The sequence below is a fragment of the Anas platyrhynchos genome, chromosome 11 (assembly GCF_047663525.1).
Source record: "Anas platyrhynchos isolate ZD024472 breed Pekin duck chromosome 11, IASCAAS_PekinDuck_T2T, whole genome shotgun sequence".
Taxonomy (NCBI): Eukaryota; Metazoa; Chordata; class Aves; order Anseriformes; family Anatidae; genus Anas; species Anas platyrhynchos.
This window is the reverse complement of record NC_092597.1, coordinates 11,501,928-11,526,448: the sequence shown is the minus strand read 5'-3', so window position 1 is coordinate 11,526,448 and position 24,521 is coordinate 11,501,928. Positions and strand designations below refer to the sequence as shown.

Below are 24,521 nucleotides of genomic sequence, written 5' to 3'. Positions count from 1 at the left end.
CGCACCATCATCCTGTCCTGTGCAAGCACACTGCTTATGAGGTGGTTCTACAGAACAATAGGTAAGTAACTGAAGAAATCCTTGCTAAAGGGTGCAAGCATTTACATGGACAACATTCCACTTGCTGAAGGTTGCATGAGATAGATACATCTGGTGCAGGAATTCCCTGAGCCAAAAACTGTTGGACATGAAAAATACCCATTAGATGCACCACTACAAGCTTGCCCCGTTCTCAAACTCTCCCCCTAAGGGAAAGTGCTTCTGCCACCACTGGAAATAGGAATCTTTCATTCAAGACAATATAAGCATTACTTTTTTCAGAAGTGCTTCTTATCTTCACAAGTGTTTTAGGGGGAACATATACATTTGATTAAACTAGGGCTTCAGAACAGAGCATTCACAAGTCAGTAGTGCTCACCTAACCATGCAGAAATCACTGCACATGCCGCTGCTTCAGCTGTCTGCTGCATTTAGCTTCTAATGATGCATTCTGCAGCCTCAGTTCTTTTGCTTTGCACATTCCTTTTTGTCCTTCCCTCCTCTCAAAACACAACCACAGTCTGTTGCTTGAGTTATCCAAGGCACGAGGTGCAATTCACTGCAGTGTTAAACCCGAGTACCAGATTGCCTGTTTTCTGTCTGACCAGAAATACATTGCACACCTCAGAACAACACAGGAAAATGTCTCCCAATACATTTCAGACAACTCAGCTGTTTTTATCAAGTAACTTTTGGCGTTGCAAACAAAACCCAAGCAAATAAAAAAAGAAATTCCCACAAAATAATGAATGCAAAAGAGCTTTGGAAGACAAGTTCCCTCTAGCATTACTTGACATTCTCGGTATTTGTGCAAACTACATTAATTCCTGGAAGTTAAAGCAGGTTCATATTTCAAGGATTAAGCTGAAAATGGAAGTGACACCTTAGGATTCATAAAGCCCGAAGATTAAAGTACAGGCATTTGAGACTTTTAAAGGAAAGCGCATAAACTCCTCAGAAGGAAATCAAAAAGGTTAACAGCATTATCTAAATAAGAAAAACATTCATCTCTAAATGACTAAGTGGGGAGAGAACTCTGAAAAGCAAGCAGCAGCAAGTCATTAAATATTTAATGATTCCAGTTCAAAGACCTTTTTTTAATTCCCAGTAAGCAAGTGATTCTTTAAAGGTATTACAATGTCAAGAGGAGGGTTAAATTTTGCTCCATGTTACATCCTGTACTTCAAGTCAAATTAAAGGTTATTTCTTGATACTGGCAAGAATAGCATCAGGGATGCCGCCAAGGAAAAGAACATGTTTACAAAATTAGCAGATACATATTCTTCTGAACTTATATAAAAGACACAAACCTTTTAAAAAAAATAAGAAAAAAGTACCATGTCTTTAACCTTAGGAGGGTGCAAAATTGGGACTGCGTGCACTCCTCTCCTATGGAAATCCTTAATATGATCGCTTACCTTCAGCCTTCTCTTCAGTCAAGGTGAGAAGACAACCCATGGACTTAGGCCGAAGAAGGTGTAAAGACATAGAAGTTTTCTGGTTGCATTTGGCATTAGTTGAAGCCCTACATTAGGCTTCACATTCCCTCTTGCAACAAAAGCATGTAAATGGCATGGGTTTTATTTTACTTCCCTCTGCTGACAGACTAAAGTATACTAAAAGAGCTGTAGTGTGTGTGAAAAACAGACTATGCTTAGGTAGTACACCTCAGTCCCTGAAACACATGCTGTCCTTTAAGAAAACCCACTGAAAGGCTGTAGAGATTTAAACTTCACTTTACCTTAGGATGCCAAGCAAACTGCTGCTACCTTAGAGACTGTATTCTGTTACAAGCTCCCCATTTTGGCAGCAGCAAAGTGCATTTAAGTGCTACTAGGTTAGTTCTTTCCTGGGTCAGTGGTACAACTAGCGTTTTCAGCTCTCAAGTGTTAAGGGTAAAACCTCACAAGTCCATTGAGAAATTATTTAACCAGAGCAGCTATTTCTGGCGACCCACAAAATTACCACAGTTCCTCAGCAGCAGCTGAATACCCTGTTCCCTGTACTCAGCTGACCTTGTTTATGCACCAGCATCAACGAGAGTGTCTTGGCATGAGAAAAAGCTATTATGTAAGTTGAATCTGCTGTTGTCAAACAAACCAAAAAAAAAAAGACACACAAAAAAAAAAACCAGCAGTGTTCATCTCAGCTTCGCTAGACGTGGAGGGAAAAAACAAAAGGAAAGGTAAGATCTGCCAAATAGGAAAGAAGAAATAGCAAAAGAAAATCTGCAGTTTTAAGGGGCTTTCTACGCCAAATAAAAACAGTGACACTGCAAAAACCTTCAGTTCTACTGCAGTTTAGATGACAGAAAGTAAACCATGCCTTTCAGGCTGCAAAAGGTTTTAATTAATGATTAAGAAGCCTTTACCATTAGGTCCGAGCTATAAATGCAGAAATATACGCAACCTCAGTAGGCAGTCTCAAACCCTAAAGAGACATCTAAGTCTAAACAAAAACATTAAGTGTCCATTCTGCTTAGGGTTAGTCAAGCCTTAGAACAGTCTGATACAGCAAAAAGTTTGGAGTCTTACATCTACTTGCTGTTAAATACTGAAATGCTGATGAGGTATAGGTTTTTTTTTTTTTTCCAAAGAGATGACCATTATTGTACACATCTAATCAAACTTGATATATAAATATTGAATTCATACACAAATCAAAGAGCAGTCTCCTCTAGTGAGCCTATTTTAGCAGAACATAAATGTTGTTTTTTTTTTTTTGTTTGTTTTTTTCAAGTTTGCATTCAAGTCCTATTAGATCAGCAGAAGAGCTCTGAGACGCATTTCTGATTTATTTCCTTTGCAAAGCAGGTGGCTACAAACTGAATCTCTTCTCCATGTTTAAGTGTCAGTAAGAGATGAACAAGTCTTTTCTATACTACATTAAATTATTTATGGTAAGTAATTCATGACAAAAAAAGTCAAGTTTCTGCTAACTAAAGGAGATCTAGTTGTTATAAACATGTAGGGAAAATGCTATCAGGAGCTCACCCAGCGTTACAAGTGAACTGACTCATCTGCCACTAAACACAATATATACAGATTTTACTACAAATCAAAAGACAACAGCAGCTCCCTTCAGTCTAATTTTAAGAACAGTTTAACTGTTTAAGAAAAGATTTACTAGAAAAATCATCCAATTTAAAAAGCAGAACTAACAAAACTGGTTCCTCAGGCAAAAATCCAGTTGTTCCCTACTTACCAATCCTAAATCTTATTCCTTCCCTAAATACATTCAGGTCACTACCCCACACCTAGCTACTACTACTCGCATCCTCAACTGTTAGCTTGAGGAGAAAGCACTTTTTGTATCTGGACAAGATCTACAAGTCTGCTTACGTGCCAAACAGCATTAAAAAAGGTATTTAAGAGCTCAAATAGTGGGGAGACTAATTTTACATAAGCACCCACTTTCTGAAGGTGACATGAAAATTTTAGAACCCGTACCTTTGGTCTTGGAACTCTAGCAGAAGTCTTGAGTTTTGTGCGTTATACATTTTAAGCCTCTGTGAGACAGAAGTTTTAATTTCCTTGGAAGACAGCCTACATAACATTAAGATTGTACAACAATATTCTTTCCTACATGCATCTTTGAGAAGCAGAACCTTTTCTGGAACTTTGCATTAGTGAGAAGACATTTCTAAGCCTCTGGAAACAAACGGAAACCATGCAACTCAGTATTTACAGTCGTACTGTAATACTGGAAACCCATGTCCTCAGGATACTGCTGTATAGAAATGCCTTTTTTCTACAACTGCCTGCTGACAGAATCTTTCTGCTTACTCTGCAAGCAGTTCGTAACACGGGCATCAAGCACAAGAATTAGATGCGTGTGAAATAACAAGTGTGAAATATGGATTTGTATGTAAGACTTGACTTCCATCAAAAGCTACGGGATACTTTATCCAACAGGCCCATGCCACCCTAATCCATTTTGACAAAAGAACTTAGACTAGCATTCTCCCAGACTGAATAAAAGCAGAGTGCTTTGAAGCAGTTTTTGTGTCTCTGTGGAATGTTGACTGATAATTAACTTCATAAACTAAATATGAAGATTAAGAGCTATACAGGTCTCATTTTGTCCTATACATTTTTGGAAGTCAGCTATAGGTTGATTTTATCTTTAGGCGTGTAGCAATAGGTTCTATTTGCTGAAAATCATTTCTATTTTAAAGCTGAAGTATTGTAAAGAAAAAATATCTTGTTAACTCACATTTAAGTGATCTTGCCTTTGATTTTTTCTGATTTTTTCTAAGATTGCAAGGTTCTCTTTCTCAATGCCTTCATCCTCAGATTTCTTCCCATCAACTGGTTCCTCCTCCTTCATATCATAGTGATCTAGATCTTCAATGTCCTGTAGGATAGAGGAAGATTCACTGTAAACAACTTCATGCTCTTTGATCAAAAACTCTGTAAGAGCATTTACAAATACAGTCAGCATAATGCACGGCATTAGGTATCAGTGACGGCTGCATGCCATTTCTGTTTTGCTCAGACTTTACTCATTGAACCAACAGTATTCAATGAAAGCATAGGGAGCCCTCAATATAAATGAGAGGCAAATTCACAACCTGTTTCTGGTCACAGAAACAAGCACTAACTAAACTCCTGTGAGAAGCGAAGACTGTAGTAAATTAGCCTGTTAAAACAGGTAGACAGAAAACAGGAAGTTAAGGCATTTTGAACAGGGATCAAGAATCCAAAAGTACACAAACCTAGGGCAGGTCTAAGATTTTTCTAAAAGCAGACTTTTTCTCTGTTAGAAGCCTCACTACTTTACACTTCTGGCAAACAGTGATTAACATACCTGGCAGGGCTACAGTAACCCTCCAAGAAAGTTAAATATTACAAAGCAGCATGTGTTTTATTCAAGGTGAACATTCTGACCAGGGATTAGATGCAGCTGTTTTGGAATTGCGATACAAGACAAAATGATATGGTCAAGTACGCTGAGCACATGAGCCAATGTTTCAGTTCTGAGTTCTATACTAAGAACTAAAAAGTCTTCCACTCCATATTCTGAAATGGAGGCTATCCTATTGCCAAGAAACACTAAAAAATTAGAGACAACAGCACTGGAATTGCCATATAGGCAACCTGGGGAACAGAAGAGACAGATGTAAATAACTTAAGATGAAAAAGGAAGCACTGCAGCAGCCATGCCAGCGATCTACGAGTACGAAGTTATCAGCTATACTCCAATGTGCAGAATGCTCCACCACAGCTGAGGCTATTCTTAAGCGCCATCTGTTTGCACAGCAGGAAAGCCCGGCCATCAATGCAAATTCAAGGATGTCTTACAGAAAGGAACATACCTACCAGGTGCCTTTGACAATGCTGTTTCCTCCAACTGTAAAGAATACTCCATCTGGAATCTGTTAAGGTGCTCACATTTCTCAAAATTATGCTATAGCCCTAAAAAACCCTCAACTGCTTTTCAGTTTAGCAACTGGACTGGAATTAAGAGTTTTGACTGCTTATAAATATGACAGATATGACAATCTTTTTGTCTACAGTCATCTGAACAGAGCAAAAGGTTACAAGTCTGCAAGCAAAAAGAGCCTTGCTGCAAGAGGATATGGAAGTGTTCATACTACCTTTACAAAGACTTTGGCTCTAACCAACATGGTCTGGATTAGGCTAAATATGGTTTAAGGAAGGCTGCTTCAAATTCATTCCAGAGAATGGGTAACACTTAGATCTCTCCTGAAGGAAGACATTCTAGTCAAAGAATGAGTTGTTTATTCTTACAACATACTTTCTTCATTAAAAAAAGCCTAAATCTGAAGAAGTCAGAACAGCTCTCCTATAATAAGGCTCTTTACAGTGCTTTAAATACCAAGCATCCTGGAGCTATTCTAAAATATAGCAGAATTAATTCGAAGGGGTGGTTCTTACACAGTGAAGAGCTCATTAAAAGAGCCAGACATTGACATAAGGCCCTTAAAGTTTAAAGGGTGTATGTATTGCAGATGTCCTTCCATTTTCCTCAATGTATTACAGTTAAAAAAAAAAAAAAAAAAAAAAGCTCAGCCGCCCAATAAATCAGCAAACTGATTTACTCTCAGTTTGTCTGCTTCCAGGCACTTTCAATCATGTCAGAGCAAGTTCAAACACTGATTGAAATAGGAGTTTACAATTCAAGCCTACTGATTTGGCATACAATGTTATGTATTGTTTGACTAAAGCACAAACAGATATTCAACTCCTATATCCAAGTAGCTCACAGCTGACGTCTAGGTTTAAGAAAATAAATCACTAGTTCTGATGGTTTAAGTGAAAACTGACATTAAGGTAAACACTCAATTTTTTTTCTACCATCTTTTCTGTTGAACTCTAGGGAGATTACATTTTACAGTTTGGGCTTAATAATTAACCTGTCACCACAGAGCGAAATGCTAGATTAGAACGACAATACTGTATGTATACATACTTCACCCATATCTTCCTCCTCCTCCTCCTCTGACGTAACTTCTTCTGTTGTTCCATTCTGCAATACAACAGTGAGGTTTCTGCATAAATTGTGCATGCTTTTTTATTTCAAAAATCAGGAAGTCTACTATCAAACAAAAAGCACACATGAAAGTCACACTTATCAAGGTCTGCAAAGGACTGAAGCTTAATGGGAAGAATACACAAAGATGTTTTCCTGGAATGTAATAGTGAAGAAATAACTGCATGAACCAAAGATAAGTAGAATGTCACAATTTCACATTAAGTTCTAAGTGGAATCTCAAGATCCAGATAAGGATATCCTATTTTGAAACAGTGACAGACACTTCTGTTCTGCTAACTTTTTCTTTGTCAAGTGAGGAATGCCACTGCTGTAGACAATGCAGCATAGTGTACTAGATGAATCTTTCATCTGACTTACTAGGCCCACTCTTATTTAATTTGCAAATTATCCAACATTTCTGGCTAAGAAAACCTTCTGTGAGTTCATTTCTGAGTTTCAGAGCACAAGCAAGACTCTTCAGTGAGGCTACTTCCCAGTGCTCCAGACCTATTGCCTTGTAGTTGCACTGCTACGTGGGTGGCTGAGGCAGAAGAGATCTAGAATTACCATTTGGCAAATGACCAAAATTAAGCAAATTATTTGTCATTACAATAGTACGATCACCACAGGAAACCATCTGTTATGCTAAAAGAGTTTTTAGAAATCTTGTCATCTTAGCATGTATAAGCAAAAGCAGATATCATAATCCTATTAAAATACCAAAAAAAGAGAACACATTCACTGTCTGTTACCAGTTCTGTTTTCAGCACAAGACATTTTAGTCAACCAGAACACTTAACAGACCTTCACAACTCTTCATTTGTCAAGTGCACAAAAAGTAAACAAGGCACCTCAAACAGATACTTTCTGCCCAAAGCAGCATATGGTCTTGATATCCTATATCTCTGCAAGGGATTGAAGAGGAAGGAATATATCAGTAGTAAATTCATCCAAGAGTACACTGTAAAATGCATTCTCTTCAAGGAGAAATGAGCAGTGTTTTATTGTACTTACGTTTTAGAAAAAAATGAAATTGGGAAGCACTAGGAACACGCAGTAGTTGGCTTGAGCAGAATTTAGAAGGCAATTAAATTAACAGCACTGGTATTACAGAGACACCTTTCAGTGACACAGACTCCACATAAAATTGTGGAGTATCACATAACCCCAGAATTACAACTTGAAATGGATTCTACAAACAAAATACGGAGTGAGGTCACCATAAAGCAACACTGCTTCATATCTAAGTTCCGGCTTACACAAATGCTTTAATCATTCTCACCATCTACTTTCTTAAACTTGAAAAAAGAGTATTTTCCATACAAAGGTATTCACAGAGTTTAATTTACCTGTCCAGCTGGTAATGGCTGATCTAACATTTCAACATCTGGATGCTGAGGAAGATTATACAATCTGCAGAGGTCACATATTAGTCGCTTCAGTTGCTGAAGAAGCTGTAACAAGAAAAAATATGGAAGCATCTATTTAAACCAAACCACAGAACGGTGTATTTAGAAGTTTCCTCACATGTTGGTATAAACTCCCAGTCACTGGGAGTCAATGCAGTCTCCCAGCATTTAAGTCTGCAGGTACTAGAACAGAGACACTTATTTTTCTCTGTAGTTATCGTAATGGGAAACCAAGGACAAGGCAAGACAAAGAAGATTCCCTCATGTCAAGTGGAGAAAGTAATAAGCAAAAGAATAATCTGCACAGGCAACACCATCCATTCCAGGCATAGGTCTCAGATCTACAAATCGCTAGGGAATAACCAAATGGTCGTTTTTTTTTGTTTTTTTTTTTTTTTAAGAGATGCTAGCGCATTTCAGTTTCCCAGTTTGAAGAGACAAGTCTTAAACTATAAGAAGGAACAGCCTTATCCCTCACATCAAGAATCCCTTTTCAGAGCACAGCAGCGCAGCACACTAGAAAGAAGACTAGAAACACTGGCACCAACAATCACCCAGCCATGCAGCAACTTACAAGCTTCTACACAGATCAATCCCCAATGTGCTTCAGCACAAAAGACCCAGTTTCACCACAAAGGATGAGGCAGGAACATGCATTGGAGAGGAGGGATTCCCTTCCTTGGCAGCAGTCTACAATTCAGGGTTAGTTTAATGCAACTGTCAAAGCGCAGTTTCATTTTTATAACAAAGCACTTGATGCCAGTTTCTTCAGTCTTTGTTACTGCCAATATTTTAGTATTTTTCCTCTGAAGGAATTACTTTCATACCCTTGCCCCTTCTGCCATGGAACACCATCACCATTATCCTTTATGCTCTGCTCATATGTATGAAAAATTAAAAGCTAATTTGGGCCAGAAGGCACATCTGGAAATCATGCAATCCAACCTCATGCTCTAAGCAAGGCCTAGCATGATTTGGTGCGTGTTAGTGGTACACAAAGACACTGAATCAAAAGGAATAGCAGATTTCTGCCATGTATGAATAATTTAAATGCTTTTCCTGGCTAACTTCATGTGCTTGAGAAATGGAAAATGAATGCTTAACACACAAGCTTTGCTGCTACTTCAGAAAGTGGGCCATCAGGATACCAAGAGGTTCCCTAGAATATCAACTGCCTAAAGCAGAAACTACACAGAAACCAATATGCATAACCCACAGGGTATCAAACGTGCAGTGTAAAAAAAGTCTGCATGATTAATAATGAAAATGATCAATGCACGATAACAAATTTATTAAATACTTGTATACATACATTATAATCGTTAAATTTTATTGTCATTTTTGTAACAGTACCTGTAGAAATTCTGCAATGTGAGCAGCTCTTATGGACACCACAATGCTGATACTGAACATAAAAACACCTCTTGGATTTTTTTCTTGCCTGTGTTAACATCTTACAAATTTGAAAACAGTTCGGGACATTTGTTCTGAAACCTATCCTACATCGGGAGGCCTTTTGACATGCAAGGAGATCTTTCTAATGCAGCAGGAAAGCATTAGTAACTTTAGGGTATCTTTAAAGAGATTAGCGTGCTGCTGAGTTCATCATGAAGCACCTTCGTCTTCCGATTACCAAGAAAACATGGGGTTCAAGTACAGTGTAATTATATAGATACATGTAGAAGAGGGTGTGTATAATTACACGAGAATATATACACGTATATGTATATATACAAATAAGTCTTAGCCTACCACTGAACAAAACTGCTGAAGAAGGATACATGAGGAAAGAGAGGGAAGAAGTAAGTGTCACTTAGAGCACGTCCACTACTTAGCTATCAATTTATCTGTGACAGTACTGGTTCCATATGTATTTAGCAGCCTTGGGCAGTTTCAGAAAGGAACTTTGCTTTACTTTTGTGTTCTTCTGTGTCTACGATTTGATACATAACAGTTGCTGCTGCTCTGCTAGTTTGGAAGCACCAACAGTCACCTGACATTCCTCCAGGTAGGGCTAAATCTAAGTTCTTAATGTAGAAGTAGTGTCCTAGTGACAACAATTTGGACAAGCTGTACACATACTTGTGCCAGGCATTCTGTACTTTTCAAGTCGTCCATGTAAACTCAAGCCCTCAAGGTTTGGAGATTGCAGGCAGCTTTAATCTTTGCATGAATTTAAGCCCTACTGGAACTATAACCTTCTTCATATTTAACAGAACAATGAAGTTGAGGTAGGAGTTATCTTTTGCATGGCACAACCACAAGGGAAGGTGGCTGTCAGTTTCAACTACCTATCAAGACTAAGGCAATGCCAATTTTCAGGGTCTGATAATGAACTCAGGAGACATTAGGGGTCAGAGAGACCCTATAGCCCCTTCTTCTGCTGGCTGGATCTTATTCACTACGAACAGTCAGTTAAACAGCCGAAGCTTCCAAAGCCACTGCTATCTGTGCTTACTACCTTCTTAATAACTTTTCAATCTTTTGTGTTTTGGGGAATTTTCTTAGAAAGAAATACCATGCTGATACCCAGATAAGTATCAGCTTCAGACCAACAAAAGATTTTCCAGGAAACATGCGCATGATTTTAACATAGGTAAAACAGTTTTCTTTCTACCACATGAAACGAAAGGCTTTTACATACCTGCCTAACTTTCATGCCTAAAGAGCATGCTCTTCAGTTTCCCAAACTGATATCCATCAAAAGTTACAAAGCAAGCAGAAAGAACAGAGTAATACCAAATGGTTTCAGAGACCAGGATAAATTCCTTTATAATATTTGCTGTGCTGACTTGAGCTCCTGGAAAGCCCAATGTAGTTTCCCATTCAAAATTTTACTGTTTCAGTAATGTTTCTAATATAACTACAGAGCAACATGGGACAAATGGTCTTGTAGCTGCAATAACTTAAACAGAAACTGATTTGAAACTTAAAAAAAAAAAAAAAAAAGAGTTCAACTAAATTAGTTTTTAGGAGATAAATCAGAAGACTCCAGGATTCATTTCTGCAAGTAGTTCCTTATCCCTTCTACAAGAAGGGTGTGTGCCAATCACTCCAACTCCCTTGAATGGGGGGTGTTGTAAGGGGGAAAGCTGTAGGTACAAAAACTCAATACCCACAAACTCCAGCCTTTTGAACAATAAGTCAGATTTTGGAGCGTAAGTATTTGTCTCTTCAACTACTCCTGTCTGTCTTCATTTTTGACATTACGTGATGTGGGGTGGATTCCTAAGAAGACAATGGGCCATCCACAGGTGTCTTACATCAACCCATCAGTATTTACATAGGCAAGTACAATCTTGATACCAGATGTTCTTACTACAAACAGAAGTAGTCTATGTCCTCGTGCAATTCAGCACAGCAAGTCCCACACGTGTTTATGATAAAGCTTTCCACCCTAATGCAAGCAAACCTGTAGGTAGTTAGGAGTAGGAAACATCTTATCTAAAACCTTGTTTTAGTCTGAAGCTACTAGTCACAGCAGCTGCAAGCTGGAGAACCTCCTGAAAAAATGCATTTTCGAAGACAGCTCATTTGGCCACGTGTTCTACTATTACGCTGTGCTGTGTCTTCTTGGCTAGAGGTCACAGACTAAGATCTATATTATTTAACATTCCTCTGAATATCCTCTCGCCTCTGTAGTGGATCTCTGTGCGAAGAAAACACTACAAGTGTTATACAAGCAGTTAGGTTCTCATGAATTTCACTAATCATTTTCAGAAAGCCTTAAACTTACTGGGAATGAAACTTCTGTGAGAGAACAAGCATTTTTAAGTCATCTTTCCTTCCTTGCTTCAAATCTTTACTGCTACTTACATGTGTTTTTTTTTAAAGAGGAAACTTATGTTTACAAAGGCCCCAAAACATCCCCTGAACTGACCTAATTTAGTTGCTCATTAATGTGACAAAGCTGAACTGAAAAAAATACACCCAAAACAACCCGGACACTTGCTCACCAGAGTATTGCTCTTCTTAATATCTTCTAAACGCTCCAAGACTGAAGTCAGGTTTGGGTCATCTGATTCTACAAACCATATTGGCGATGAAGAGGGGTAAGACTCCTGTTTAAAAAACAACAACAAAATAAAACCACAAAGCTTTTAAAGCTCAATCACCCAAAAATTTCACAACATAGTAACATCACCTCATCCTACTCTAAGCCAGGTAATGTGGAATAAAAGCAAAACAGTAATTTTAGACAACTCAAAAGAAGTTGAAAGAAATCCAAGCTAACAGGTTCCCCTAGTATTATGTTCTATTTTTATCTTGATCAGACAATGGACATACATAAGACAGTACTAAAAAGTTTCAAGCCCTGAGGGCAGGTGGAGCAGGAGGAAGACATTTAGAAACTCAGTACAAATGGTTATTACAAAAAAAAAATCACAAGTAGTACACATCAAAGAATAAAGTTATATCCACCCCATTTTTCTCATGGAAATATTGATTCTTCCAAACAGTATCTGTGAAAGCAACAAAACCTGAAATCTTCTGATTTCCTCCTTAATCAGGATTACTTGAACTATTCTAACATTAGCCTCAGACTGAAGCAACACAGTTCAAATCTGCCTTGGAGGACAAGTTAACAGGCAGATCACAATGCCCAAAACTGTTTTACCTTTGTACCAACAAGGCTCGTAAAGAACTAACCTTCGCTGAAGGATTTCTCAAATGATATAATGCACACAACCCTATCAAGAAAGCTTACAGAAGAGACCTTTCTTTCATCAATAGATTCCTACAGCTGTTCGGCAGGCACCAATCGTCACGACAGTGAAATCAACTGGTTTCACAGGATTAGAAGTGTACTTGATTTTCCAGAATAAACTACATGTATGGTCAGGGCACATGTAACCATGGAACAAATATGGCCCAACAACCACTCACATGATCCACAATAAATGATTTTTCTGTCACTAAGATGCCATGCAGACAGCCCTTCAAAAGGAAGACGCTTGTTGCTCCTTTCTCCACCAAAACAAAACCATGGACAAACCTAGAATAAGCCGTTTATGGTTTGCATTCAGTACTTATTCCCAGTCTGGAGGGCTATAGAATAATCACCTCCAAAAAACTTGCAGCAAATCTTTCATGAGACTGGTAGCACAGGACTGATTATGTGTTTTTCAGCAGCTATTTGAACATGCTGACGCCTTTTGCATTGAATGACAAATCCTTTCCTCATTCTCTGCTCTCATTTCAATTCATTCCATTTTCTGTAATGAATGCCAAGTCCTGCCGTATAAGAGAAAACATACTAGGATTTGATACTGCCTGCCCTGTGAATGTACAGCACATATAAATTACTGTACCCCCCCAAATGCATTAGACATTCTATTTTTAGTCTGCTTTAGCTTTTGAAACATGAATGGGAACCATGCATTTATCAGAAAGGATTTTCTTAAACACTGTGTAAGCACATTCACTCCTCTGTAGCAGAAAAGACAGAATTTTTGGAATTCTGGAATATGGATACTTCATTTCATATTCCAACTTTTTAGGAGGAGATGCGTAGTATTAACAGCCAAATGCAAGTTAGTGTACCTTTCTACTTATTGCAACACTTTTTAATTCTTCAGACTTACCAACAATTATGCTCTCTTTAACTTAAAAAGATAACTGACACCAAGTTTTTCTAGATCAAAAATCCGTATTTTTGGAACAGCTGAGTTTCACGCGGATATGAGTCACTATATTTTGAAATACAGAATTCACACACAAACTTCAAACATTCTGATCCTGAGATATAAACAAGCTCATGAGTTTGTAATACCACAGTGTGCAATGAAGAACTAAGCTTGTGGTTTGTGAGGTCAAACAACTGAACTTCACAAGAGCTAATTGTGTTCAGAGAATGAAGTCAGCCTTTTCTTCTGTACCTGCATTCTGTAGAGAGGACAGATGGATTTATGGTATATTACATAAGAAACACAAATTAAAAAAAAAAAAAGTTGACATTTCATAAAAGGAGCCCTAGAATAGCAATTCTTTTACAATACTAGATACCTGCTGTTGAAAATGATAATTGTTTCTCAGCAGCTAAAAACGACATTATTTTGGACCTATTACTACATAGCTGACCTCTGGAGACACTGCATCTAGCTTATCTGTACAGATGATCTGTTTTATGCAATTGCTGTAACGTAACATGTTCCTGCTCTTCACAAGCAAAAGCAAATATTCCTCACAGGAGAAGAAGGCTGCATGCTCGTATTTGGGCAGCTTTCCTAAGCTAACGCATGCCGCACAGCTTGCAAGTGCAGTGCGAGCGCTCAGTAGGCTGTGACACGCGGGGATGACCTCACACCTAGCAGGGACTGAGGCCTGAGGACAAAGGCTGAATGTTTACAGCAACCTAGAGATAATTACAATGCATGGGATCATCACTTCTACAGAGCCTTTGTGTAACACCAGGACAGACTGGCAGCTTTTTCAGCACAAACACGTCTGGTGCTTCTGTTGCAGAATACAGCAAAAGAATTTAGCTTGCTAACAAGCACACAAAATAAAAAAGCTTCATGCTCCTGCCACTGGAACAATTCAAAAACCTATCAAGTCATCTAATAAACCACAGCATATTAAGAGAAGACACACAGAATCTCACCATTGAGATACTCTGTTCCATCTTCTCTAAGTTGGTCTGCTCACATTTTACTGATTTTGCTTCTCCTGGGTAGACAGATCTGTCCTCTACGTACATCCCATCTAAGCTTTCTCATTCTTAACAATAGGTGCTGAGCAGCAAGGGTGTTCTACTTGCCAGGTTATATAATCTTTAACTTGCTTTATAGATCTACAGCAACACTGTTTGATGTTAGTAAAAGGACTCGAATGAGCTATGTCTAAATTTTAACAATACCATTTAAAGGGAGAAATAGTTAAATTAAAAAAAACAACAAAAAACCACTAAAAACCCACAACCTCATCCCCCACCCCCCAAAAAAAATAATAAAATCATCTTGCTCACCTTCCTAAGATTACAGCAACCTGCATATGTTTACTAAGAGGCAAAAGTAACCCAAGTCTCCTTGCACATAACAGAGCCCTTTAACCACGACAAATTGTCAGAAAACACATTTAAACACACATCTGCATGGTTACGGTTTAAAATGGCAAGTACACACTGACAGTTTTTCATTTTAATTTTCAAATAAACTTAGACTGTCTTATTTTTCCCCCTTTTTGTATCTCCTTAGTACACCAGCTGCACGGAATTTAGTGAATTGAATTTCTAATGGGATTCCATTTTCTAAGGTTTTGCAAAATCTCCATCGCTGACAGAAGCTAGTTCCACTGTTTTTACATCATCTATAACTAAACAAAACTCATTTTCAGAGCAACACTTATATGCATTGGGGGGCATTAAAAATCAAATTTAACAGAGGATGGTTGTGGAGAGAACATCAATTTTACACGTCCCTACTGAATAAGGGGAAAACTTCCACCTTTTCTTTCTAGATGTTAAGACTGTATACAACACACTGTTACTTGCTGAATGCAGATAAACAGCAGGACATACTTTATACACTAGAGTTGAGTTAAACAGCGATCTTTAGCTGCTACTACACCACAGAAAGCAAGATTATATTAGTTTTAATTTCCCTACAATCTTTCTGAAGTCAAAGCCTAACCTGCTCAGTTCAGTACAAATACTTGTTAGAGGTCCCACATTTGGTAAGGAACCTAGTTCAATTGACTACAATACAGCCAGCTTTTAAACTTAGAAAATTATTTTAATTCTACCCTCAATTTCAGTGACTGTCTTGGCATTGACGGGCTGCACAACAAGACAGTCCAAGATGAAGCTGCACGCTTTGGCAGCCCCTTAGACCCCAAGGGACTGCAAGAGATTCGTCAGCTTGCAGGAGGCAGGTGAAGGGATCCCATCATCCTGTTCTGTGTGGGTTCTGCTAACGCACTCATCACGACACAGCCGAATACCTTCAGGAGCACATTAAAGCAACACAACTAACACAGTCGTGGTTTTCCTCTCCCACACAGTCTCCAGGGAATGAGCAGCGTTTCTTCCTCTAGAACTGTTTATGTTATTAAACGCAGCCACATTAGAGATGGCAGGGTCAAAGGCAGGTGCCTCAGAGAACAGCAAGACCACAACAAACCGCACCTCCATAGGTGCCTATAAACTTCACTCTGCAATCACAAATTGTTCCAAGCAAAAATAAATTACTTCTCTGTACAAACACGTCCTACTGATTGTAGGAGGCTACCACAGGAGGCTAACCATAAGGAAACGATTCCACTAAGAGCACGCAGAATGGTTACGGACACAACTTCAGCCTGCACAGCACATGGCCTCCCGGGCAGGGCAGGCAGTGCAGTTCCCCTTGCTCTCGTCTCACCAGACTCCTACAGACAGGTGTGCCATGGTCTGCTGCTTTGCGCCTTGCACAGCCACGTTCTGTACAAACACACGTCAACTACCACACATTTTTAAAATGAACTGAAAGCCTAGATAATGAAACACTTCTTGCAACACACAGATTCAGCTAAAATTGCCAATATTCATACGATAGCAACTACAGCACAGCTAAATAAGAAGAGGACCAGTATTTCTATCATAATTTATTTGTACAAGAATATTTCAAGAAGCAATAATCTTGTAACTTGCAGACTCATCTGCACAGGTTCTTTTGTTCAACTCCAGCCCTAGGAATTCTCCTGAAACTACTGCAGAATCCTTATCTTTTTACTTTGAAAACATAAAGGAGAAAGTGACATTCTGAGGAAAGGAAAAAGAAAAAAAAAGACTCCCAGAAAGACTCAACCAAATGCTACTTTCAAACAGGCAGGTACAGGAGGCCAGTAATCTCCAAGTTTGTCAAGTAACCTAAGCCACACTTCTGTGATTTACATCCACGTTGCTATCCACATACACACATGCTCTCTTGCAGCTCAAACAAGCACCATTACCCTAAAAGCAGCCAGAACACACACAAGCCAAGTAGAGAAGGCACAAAACCTCACTTGACAGTCAGAGTATGGCTGGTTTAGAGCTCTCAGCCACCACAGGTTCTTTAAACCATGCATTACATAGGCATTCAAGCTGGCAATGGTTTATCTAGTAAGAAGCTAGAAACGTGCTAAAGATAAAGTTACACTGCAAATCAGATTCTTCAATATTCTTCCTTTGTCATTAGTGGGTAGACTTTTGTAAAAAGTCGATGAAGGAATTCCAGTTTCTTGAAACATATAAACTTCTTATAACCATCAAGAGTTATTAATCACCTATTTCTTTAACTACACCTTTTCTGAATGTATTTCTAGAAATCATCAACATATGTTTCACAAACCTGGAGTAGCCAAGAATGGCTTCTTGTAAGGCTAGCAGCAGTTCTAACACACCACGCTCTTCCCCCATCTAACTTCAGAAGAACAACTTCCCCAGGAGACATGGTCTTGCGTTTAACACTTACGACAGTTATCCTCAATGTGAAAAGTCTGATGTCACTTCTGCTGTCACCCAAAAATACAGGCTTTCCCTCCCTCCTCTCCACTCTCTTTACCTTCAGAGAATCTAGGCCTTTCAAGCGCCCAAATAGCTCACCCCCATCCTATTGGAGACATGGTGCACTTGCCCCTCTCACAACTTGACAACTTTCCTCTCCCTTCACAAACAGTCTTTCTGAATACACAGTGAAGAAGCTATCGGAAAATCTGTAACTCCAACACACTCTCTCTCAGAGGGGTTAAGAAGTTAAGAGATCTGAGAGAAAGGAGAACATAGCCCAAACTAAATCTCAAGAAATCACACACCAACTTCTCTACGCTTACTTAAAACACCAGGGTGTCTTGTATGCATGAGATAAAGAAGAAACAAAACATGTAGTATCATGACTTCAGTACCACACTTAGAGATTACAGCTGGAAACAGGAAACCAGCACAACATATGCTAAATGCTCACTTCCAGCAAAGTGCAACTGAGAACTCTTCTGTTCCTGTTAGCTTCAACTGCACTGCATACAGGCAGGTTGACATAACATCTGAACATTAAATAGCATCTCCTTACTGTGATCAGTCATTTAGTTTTCCAGGTGTCTTCTGTGAGCTGGTGACAGGTCATTTTCACTTCTCCTACAGAGCTGACAGCTGAAGAACTACAGCGGATTGCTTATTAAATAATAAGCAATCATATCTCTTCAAATGACATATTCCCATTCATAATCTAAAATAAATCAGCTTCAGCCAGAATTCAGGGTTTTATAACCTTTCAGAACCATAGAAAGGCAAACAACCTGACAGCACTGCACAGTAATCCACAGAGGCACAACTAAAACAGCAGTTCTTTCTGTTCATCAGCCTCTACCAATATTTCACAGAATCACAGAATTTCTAGGTTGGAAGAGACCTCAAGATCATCGAGTCCAACCTCTAACCTAACAGTCCCCACTAAACCATATCCCTAAGCTCTACATCTAAACGGCTTTTGAAGACTTCCAGGGATGGTGACTCCACCACCTCCCTGGGCAGCCCGTTCCAGTGCCTAACAACCCTTTCAGTAAAGAAATTCTTCCTAACATCTAACCTAAAACTCCCCTGGCGTAACTTTAGCCCATTCCCCCTCGTCCTGTCACCAGGCACATGGGAGAACAGGCCAACACCCACCTCTCTACAGCCTCCTTTAATGTACTTATACAGAGCAATAAGGTCACCCCTGAGCCTCCTCTTCTCTAGGCTGAACAAGCCCAGCTCCTTCAGCCGCTCCTCGTAGGACTTGTTCTCCAGGCCCTCCATTTGTTCCTATTCAGAAGTTTTAACTCTTACTGCCATTTTTAAAACAGCTCAAACACTATCCAGAGAACTGTCTCCATCTTCTATTTTCCTGAAATGAATTTGATTTTACAGGTAAACTCTAATTCCAGTTTGACTGTTCAAGTCCAGTTCTCTCAATTTAGGCATCACTGTCACAGACCAGACACCCGTGTAAACCCACGGGATTGACACCAGCTCAGGTTTTCCCCACACAGGAGCGATCCCAAGTACCACTGCGGGCTCAGACAAGCGGCTCTGTTCCCCAGCATTCACTCATTCCTTTGCCCTCTGTTGTGCTGGTACAGCTGTCTGTGCAGCCACACGCTGAAGCAGACTGGGAAGCGATCCAGATTAACAATGACCCAGTAAAGAATTTTTATGTGCCAGCCAGGTCTTTAATCCAGTAAAATCAATTCTGGCCACCTCACAAGGCACACAGCCTTTGCTGTTATGGGATCAGCAGGATTACAGAGCGCACAGGACCCAATCACACTCTGTTCTTCCTATCAACCCTAATTTTTAATACACATTTGAGGGTACCAACATGTCATCAATAACCAATATCCACAGGCATATGACAGACCAAATACCTGCAGGTTCATTCTAGTTTAAGTCCAACAGAAAGAAGTTACTTTATGAGAGCAAAAGCGATCAACTCCATTAATAACTTCTGATTTTACAGTGTCCCACTGCAGACAGACTGCCATAGTGAATTTGGAAGTGCAGCTTTATTTGGAGAATAGGACACACCTCATATACTACTCCCTTATTCCTATTTCAGTGACAGAAAGCTTTGACAGAAGAATTTTACCTCCCACTCCCAACTAAAAAAAAAAGTTAAGTGTATTCTTCCTTGCTATAGGATAAGAAAGGTAATGCCAGCTCCCTATTTTGACAAATACTGTTGACAATACAAATCAAATGCAACCATCACAAAACATCAAATGACTGTTGTGAAGTCAGTGAAGTCACCCCGCCCGCAGTTTTAGTTTCTTTAAAGTTACTGAATATTAAGGAAAATCAGCAGGCATCTTTCAATCTTGGACAAAAACCTCCTAGAACAGTTAAAGCAGCAAGCTGAATAGAGAGAATATAGTTCTTTTATAAAACTCTTTCAATTATCAAAAGGCAGGGAGAGCTCCTGTGAGGACCACAAACAGTCCCAGTTCTGAAACCATTTATACAAGAAATTCCAGTAAGCAACCCATCTGTAGTAAGGGCAATTTCCTGTAGAATAAAGCCTTAACATATGCTAGTGTTTGTATTTGAAGCCCACCACTGGGGCTTTCTAGGATATTTTAGGAGCACTTCACACATTAGAGAGGGAAGAACAAAACTGACCTGCAAAGTTCTTAAGTGCTAGCTACAGCTTTTCACACATAGCACAAGTAAGCTGTGGCAACAGACACTAAGGTCTTATGTCTTCCAGAGATGAAGGATTTCTCCTTCTCACATCATTCCTTTTCCAATCATAGTCTTGGGACAGACAGCAGTTAGCATCCTCACTCTTTGCATTTTATTTAATTTTGTTTTGATAAATAAAACAAGACCGAACTTCTCAGCATCTATTGCCTAAGTGTTATCTTGGAGAAGTTACTCAAGTGCCTTTTTTAAAACTGAAAGCATACCTAATGAGAGTCAGAAAAGCATGCATTATGAAGGTAGAGCTCTGTATGCTTTTATTTAATCCTTGTATCCATAGACTGCAAGACAAATTTCTCAAGCTCACTACAGAACATGTGGTGATGTTAAAAAAAACTTCTGTGGCTTGAACAGGAAGCCTCATTCATTACGTGGTTAGTTCTGTGTACAAATAAATAGCCTTTATAAAAGTTTATCAGCTGTCTAGGCTATGAGTGTTTGATATTAAGATCTTATGCCTTTGAAGAACTATCATATGCTCTAATATACTCACTTTCTGTATCTACCCAACTTGTCAGAAGTTTCAAAGGTAAGATGTTTTCATCCATTCTGGTTCGGAAGGGAGAACAGTCTCCTCCCATCAACTGCAATTATCTGTAGTCAGCACCTTTTTCAAGTCTTTCTTAGGATCTTCAACTGATTTAGCAGCAGGGCATTTTTCAGTGAAAGCAGAAGATACTTCTTTACAGCAGGGAAGCAAGAGCATACCGAAGTCAGGCATATCACGTGGATTGAATTGTAAATGTACAAGGGATATCATTACACATCAGAACCCGGCATCTGTTTGGGCAAAATCTGCACCTACACAGAGCTGGCACAAACCCTATCCTACCTTGCAAGTGGTACTTAAGGACACAGAATTCAATGGAAATTTTGTGTATGAGCGGAGAGATCCTATCATCAAGCCTCTCTGCAGATCAAAAATATGCTTTAGGGAGGGGGAATGTACTCCTCCTCCACTTTTAGGAGTCCAAAATGGTTTCCCCCTCTCTCCCCCCAATAATAGGGGAATTGGAATACTGGTATGTAAGTTTGATAAGGTACCAATAAGAGTGCACTGACCTAAATAATCAAGAATACACTACTCTGAGTAAAGCCACTGATTTGACACTAATTCAAAAGACATGCATGACCAGGATAAATAAAAATGCTTTGTAAAGAACACTGGTTTATGGAACTCGATTAATTGGAACACTGCTGTTACACGAATGAAAAGGAAGCCTGAAAAAAAAAAAGAAATAAAACTCCAGAATGGAGACACTGCTGTTGGCATAACAGAACGGGAATGTGAAGGTACACAGCCTGAACAAGTTCAATAATTAGATAGTTCTGAGGCATAAGAAGCAATGTTTCTGACAGAGATGACTCCACCCTACAGTGCCTCTTAAAATAATCAGATTAACCACTTAAATTCCAACATAGATCACTGCCAGAAGAAAGGAAAGACAGACCTTCACAAGGCTTGCCTGTCACTTCACAAAACAGAAAGCTATCAAGTGAAGTGTACCTCGCTTCAATGAGAAGCACTGCTCAGTACCACAGGTAGACTGTCCCTAGGATGCTGCAGCAAATGCTTAACTTTGACAGTTCTGCAAACTCAAATGCAGGCAATCAGAATATCATAGAAATTCCACGGCAGACTTCTAATCAAACCTTGGAATTTAGTCAAGGACACTGGTAGAGATCCATACAGTTCCTAAGCAGATATTCTCCCTCACCTCTCCAGGAGAATGTTTCCTCCTTCCTCTGCCTTCTCTCTCTCTAGATTGGAAAAAAGAAAGAGATCCATTGTGAGGATCAGAGTAACTCAGTTATCACATCTCTTTTCAGACTTAGCGCAGAAGCTACTGGAAGCTTCCTTCCCTACCAGACTTTTCTCCATCCAGTAACTTCAGCACCTGTACATACTGCTAGACAGCTTTCACTTTAGCTAGAATATTAAGGCGCCCAAATAAAACCAACAAGAATAAAAGCAATTATTCACCTTTGTGTTTTTTCTTCCCCTTAATAGCATTGAGTGACCAGATGTTCAAACTAATGTAAGCTTTTGTTGAGTAAGAGAAACATCCTTGAAGACTTTATCATTATTCTAGAGGTTGAACTGGTTACAAGCAGCACACAAACAAAGTTACATATTTTCACTACACACCCAGAGCATGAGGGCAACTGCTTCTGAGGCAGAGAGTGAATCTCCTCAAATAAACCTTTACTGCTATCTTTATAGTCTTACCAGCTTATTTTAGTACCATCATTTGAAGCTCTAGTTCCCACAGTACCTTGATTCAGCTCTCCAGAAGCTCTGCACACCAAATGAAGCACAGTTAACAAGACTTACACCTTTCTCACTTACAGTACCTACAGAAAAAAAAACAAACTGGAGGCAATTAGGAGTCAGAGCCAATAGACTCAATTTGTGTGTGGGGGGGGGGAGGGGAAGGGAGGGAAGAAAGACAAACAGAACTTCTTTCACACTTTGAGCTTTAAGACTTATGTCAAAAGACTAGGACAGAAGTCCAGAGGACAGCTTTCTCTTTTTGGCTCTCTCGCAAGCTTCCCACTTGTATCAAGAGAACCATCCTCTGTATCTCAAGTTGCCCTCTCCCATTTATTTTTAGCAGAGGGGGAAAATAGCCACCTACCTCAAAGAGCCAAAAATTAATCAACACTGGAAAGAACCAAGCTGCTCACAGACAACTGTGAGGCACAAGTTTCAAGTATCTCGGATACAGCTTCTTTTCAAAGCAGCAGCCTTGGCTCTAAGGTTTGAAACAGCTCTTTTCCTGTTCTTTTTGGAAGCATGCATGCCACAATTCTAATGACACACAAAAGATCTCTGGACTTCTAGGGCAAGCAACTGCAGTGGCCAACTACAGAACCAGTTTCCTCAATGACACATAAAAATACCAACTGTGACCTAAGCCTGTTTCCTGGTTGCTCTGGCACACCTCAACCAAAGGCCTACAAGCAGGAGGGCATATCTCGATGCAGAATAAGCAAGAATTACCATCAGAAATACTTATGACAAAACAGAAGCAAAAATACACAGCAGCACAAATCCAAGGCACAAAAACATTAGGCCTTACTGCTGGGCTTCCCTGTTAGCTGTCACTTGACAAGAAGACATAACCCATTGAAATCAACTGCCTGCTGAGGGTGTACAATCATCAGGTGTTTCATTTAATTCTTAAAGAAGATATTTATGAAATAGATCATGCTGGGGGGGCAGACAGCCAGACTTCTCAGTAATGAAACACTCCCTATTGTGTGACTTTCTTTAAATATTATTTATTCAATCTGTTGTCTGATATGCCGTTCCTAAAAACAAGAACACCAAAGTAACTTGCTCATTTTACCAGTAACAACATCTTATGTCTTGCAGCAGAGTCAGCGAACACGAACACCTGTCCTACAAACACAGCACTGACTTCTAGGTTTCACAGCTAGTTGTCATGAGAAGGTTCCCTTAACACGTCCCCTTCAATTTATTACCGTATGGCAAGCCAGGCTCCTACCAAGATTACGAGCTCTGCCTGCTTTGCATGCATGTTTTCACCTTTCAGTACTCAGGTATTTAGACTTACATGCGTGGTTCCACCCCCACAGTCTGAAACTTTCATTCTCTTACAGACAAAAGGAGCCTTGAGAGCTTATGCAACCCAAAGATACTAACTGTATTTTCACCCAGTCAGAACTTTTCAATAGTTTTAAGCTGAACAGAGATGATGCATCTAAGTTCACCTGTACGCAGAGGTAGTCCAGTAAAAGCAAACCTCCAGCGCTTTCCTGTCCATGAGTCACAGATACCACACCAGCCAAATCCTCTGGCAAATTTAGGCCCTAACCAGTAACTTTTAAAAACAGAGGATTTTACCACAGCAAACAACACTGAACATTTTACTCTCCCCCCCCCCCCGACTCCTTATAGGAAAGTTTGAGAAAAAAACAGAGCCACGGCCCAAGGCAAAGCACACACGGGGGTCCCTCAGCCTGGGGGCTGCTCCTGGCCCCCTCACGAGTTTCACCGCCACCGTCACGGGAAGGCGGCTGCCGGGCAGGGGAGCGAGGGCGCCCTGACCGTGCGCGGAGAATTAAACTTCTGAAGGGCCTGAGCCCCGAGGGACGGGAAGGGAAAGCAAGGGAAGGAAGGGAAGCGAAGCCCGGCCCCCAGCCGCGTTTCCCCGCCCGGCCCGGGGCGGAGCGGGCCCGGGGCCGCAGGCCGCGGCGGTGTGGCGCACTCAGCAAAGCGCCGGCCCCCGCCTGCCCGCCGGGCTCGCCCCGCCGGGGCCCGGAGCGGGGCTGCCCCGCTGCCGGCCGGGCTCCTGCCCCCTCCGTGCGGCGGCCCGGGGCTGCCCGGCGGGGCGGGGAGCGGGGCCCGGGGCGCT

At 40.1% G+C, this 24,521-nt stretch overlaps 1 protein-coding gene across 2 annotated transcripts in view; it reads right to left on the bottom strand.

The window, feature by feature from the left end:
• The window catches only part of UBE2Q2 (ubiquitin conjugating enzyme E2 Q2), a 41,078-nt gene that overhangs the window by 15,892 nt on the left and 665 nt on the right, over positions 1 to 24,521 (bottom strand). The window contains exons 2-5 of one of the 2 annotated variants that reach the window (XM_027466619.3): positions 11,903 to 12,007; positions 7,887 to 7,991; positions 6,475 to 6,531; positions 4,255 to 4,395 (exon numbers count right to left, since the gene is read on the bottom strand). In XM_027466619.3, the coding sequence (XP_027322420.1) occupies positions 4,255 to 4,395; positions 6,475 to 6,531; positions 7,887 to 7,991; positions 11,903 to 12,007 (408 nt within the window). The remainder of the gene's footprint in view (positions 1 to 4,254; positions 4,396 to 6,474; positions 6,532 to 7,886; positions 7,992 to 11,902; positions 12,008 to 24,521) is intronic. The other variant, XM_027466620.3, reaches the window with a different exon arrangement.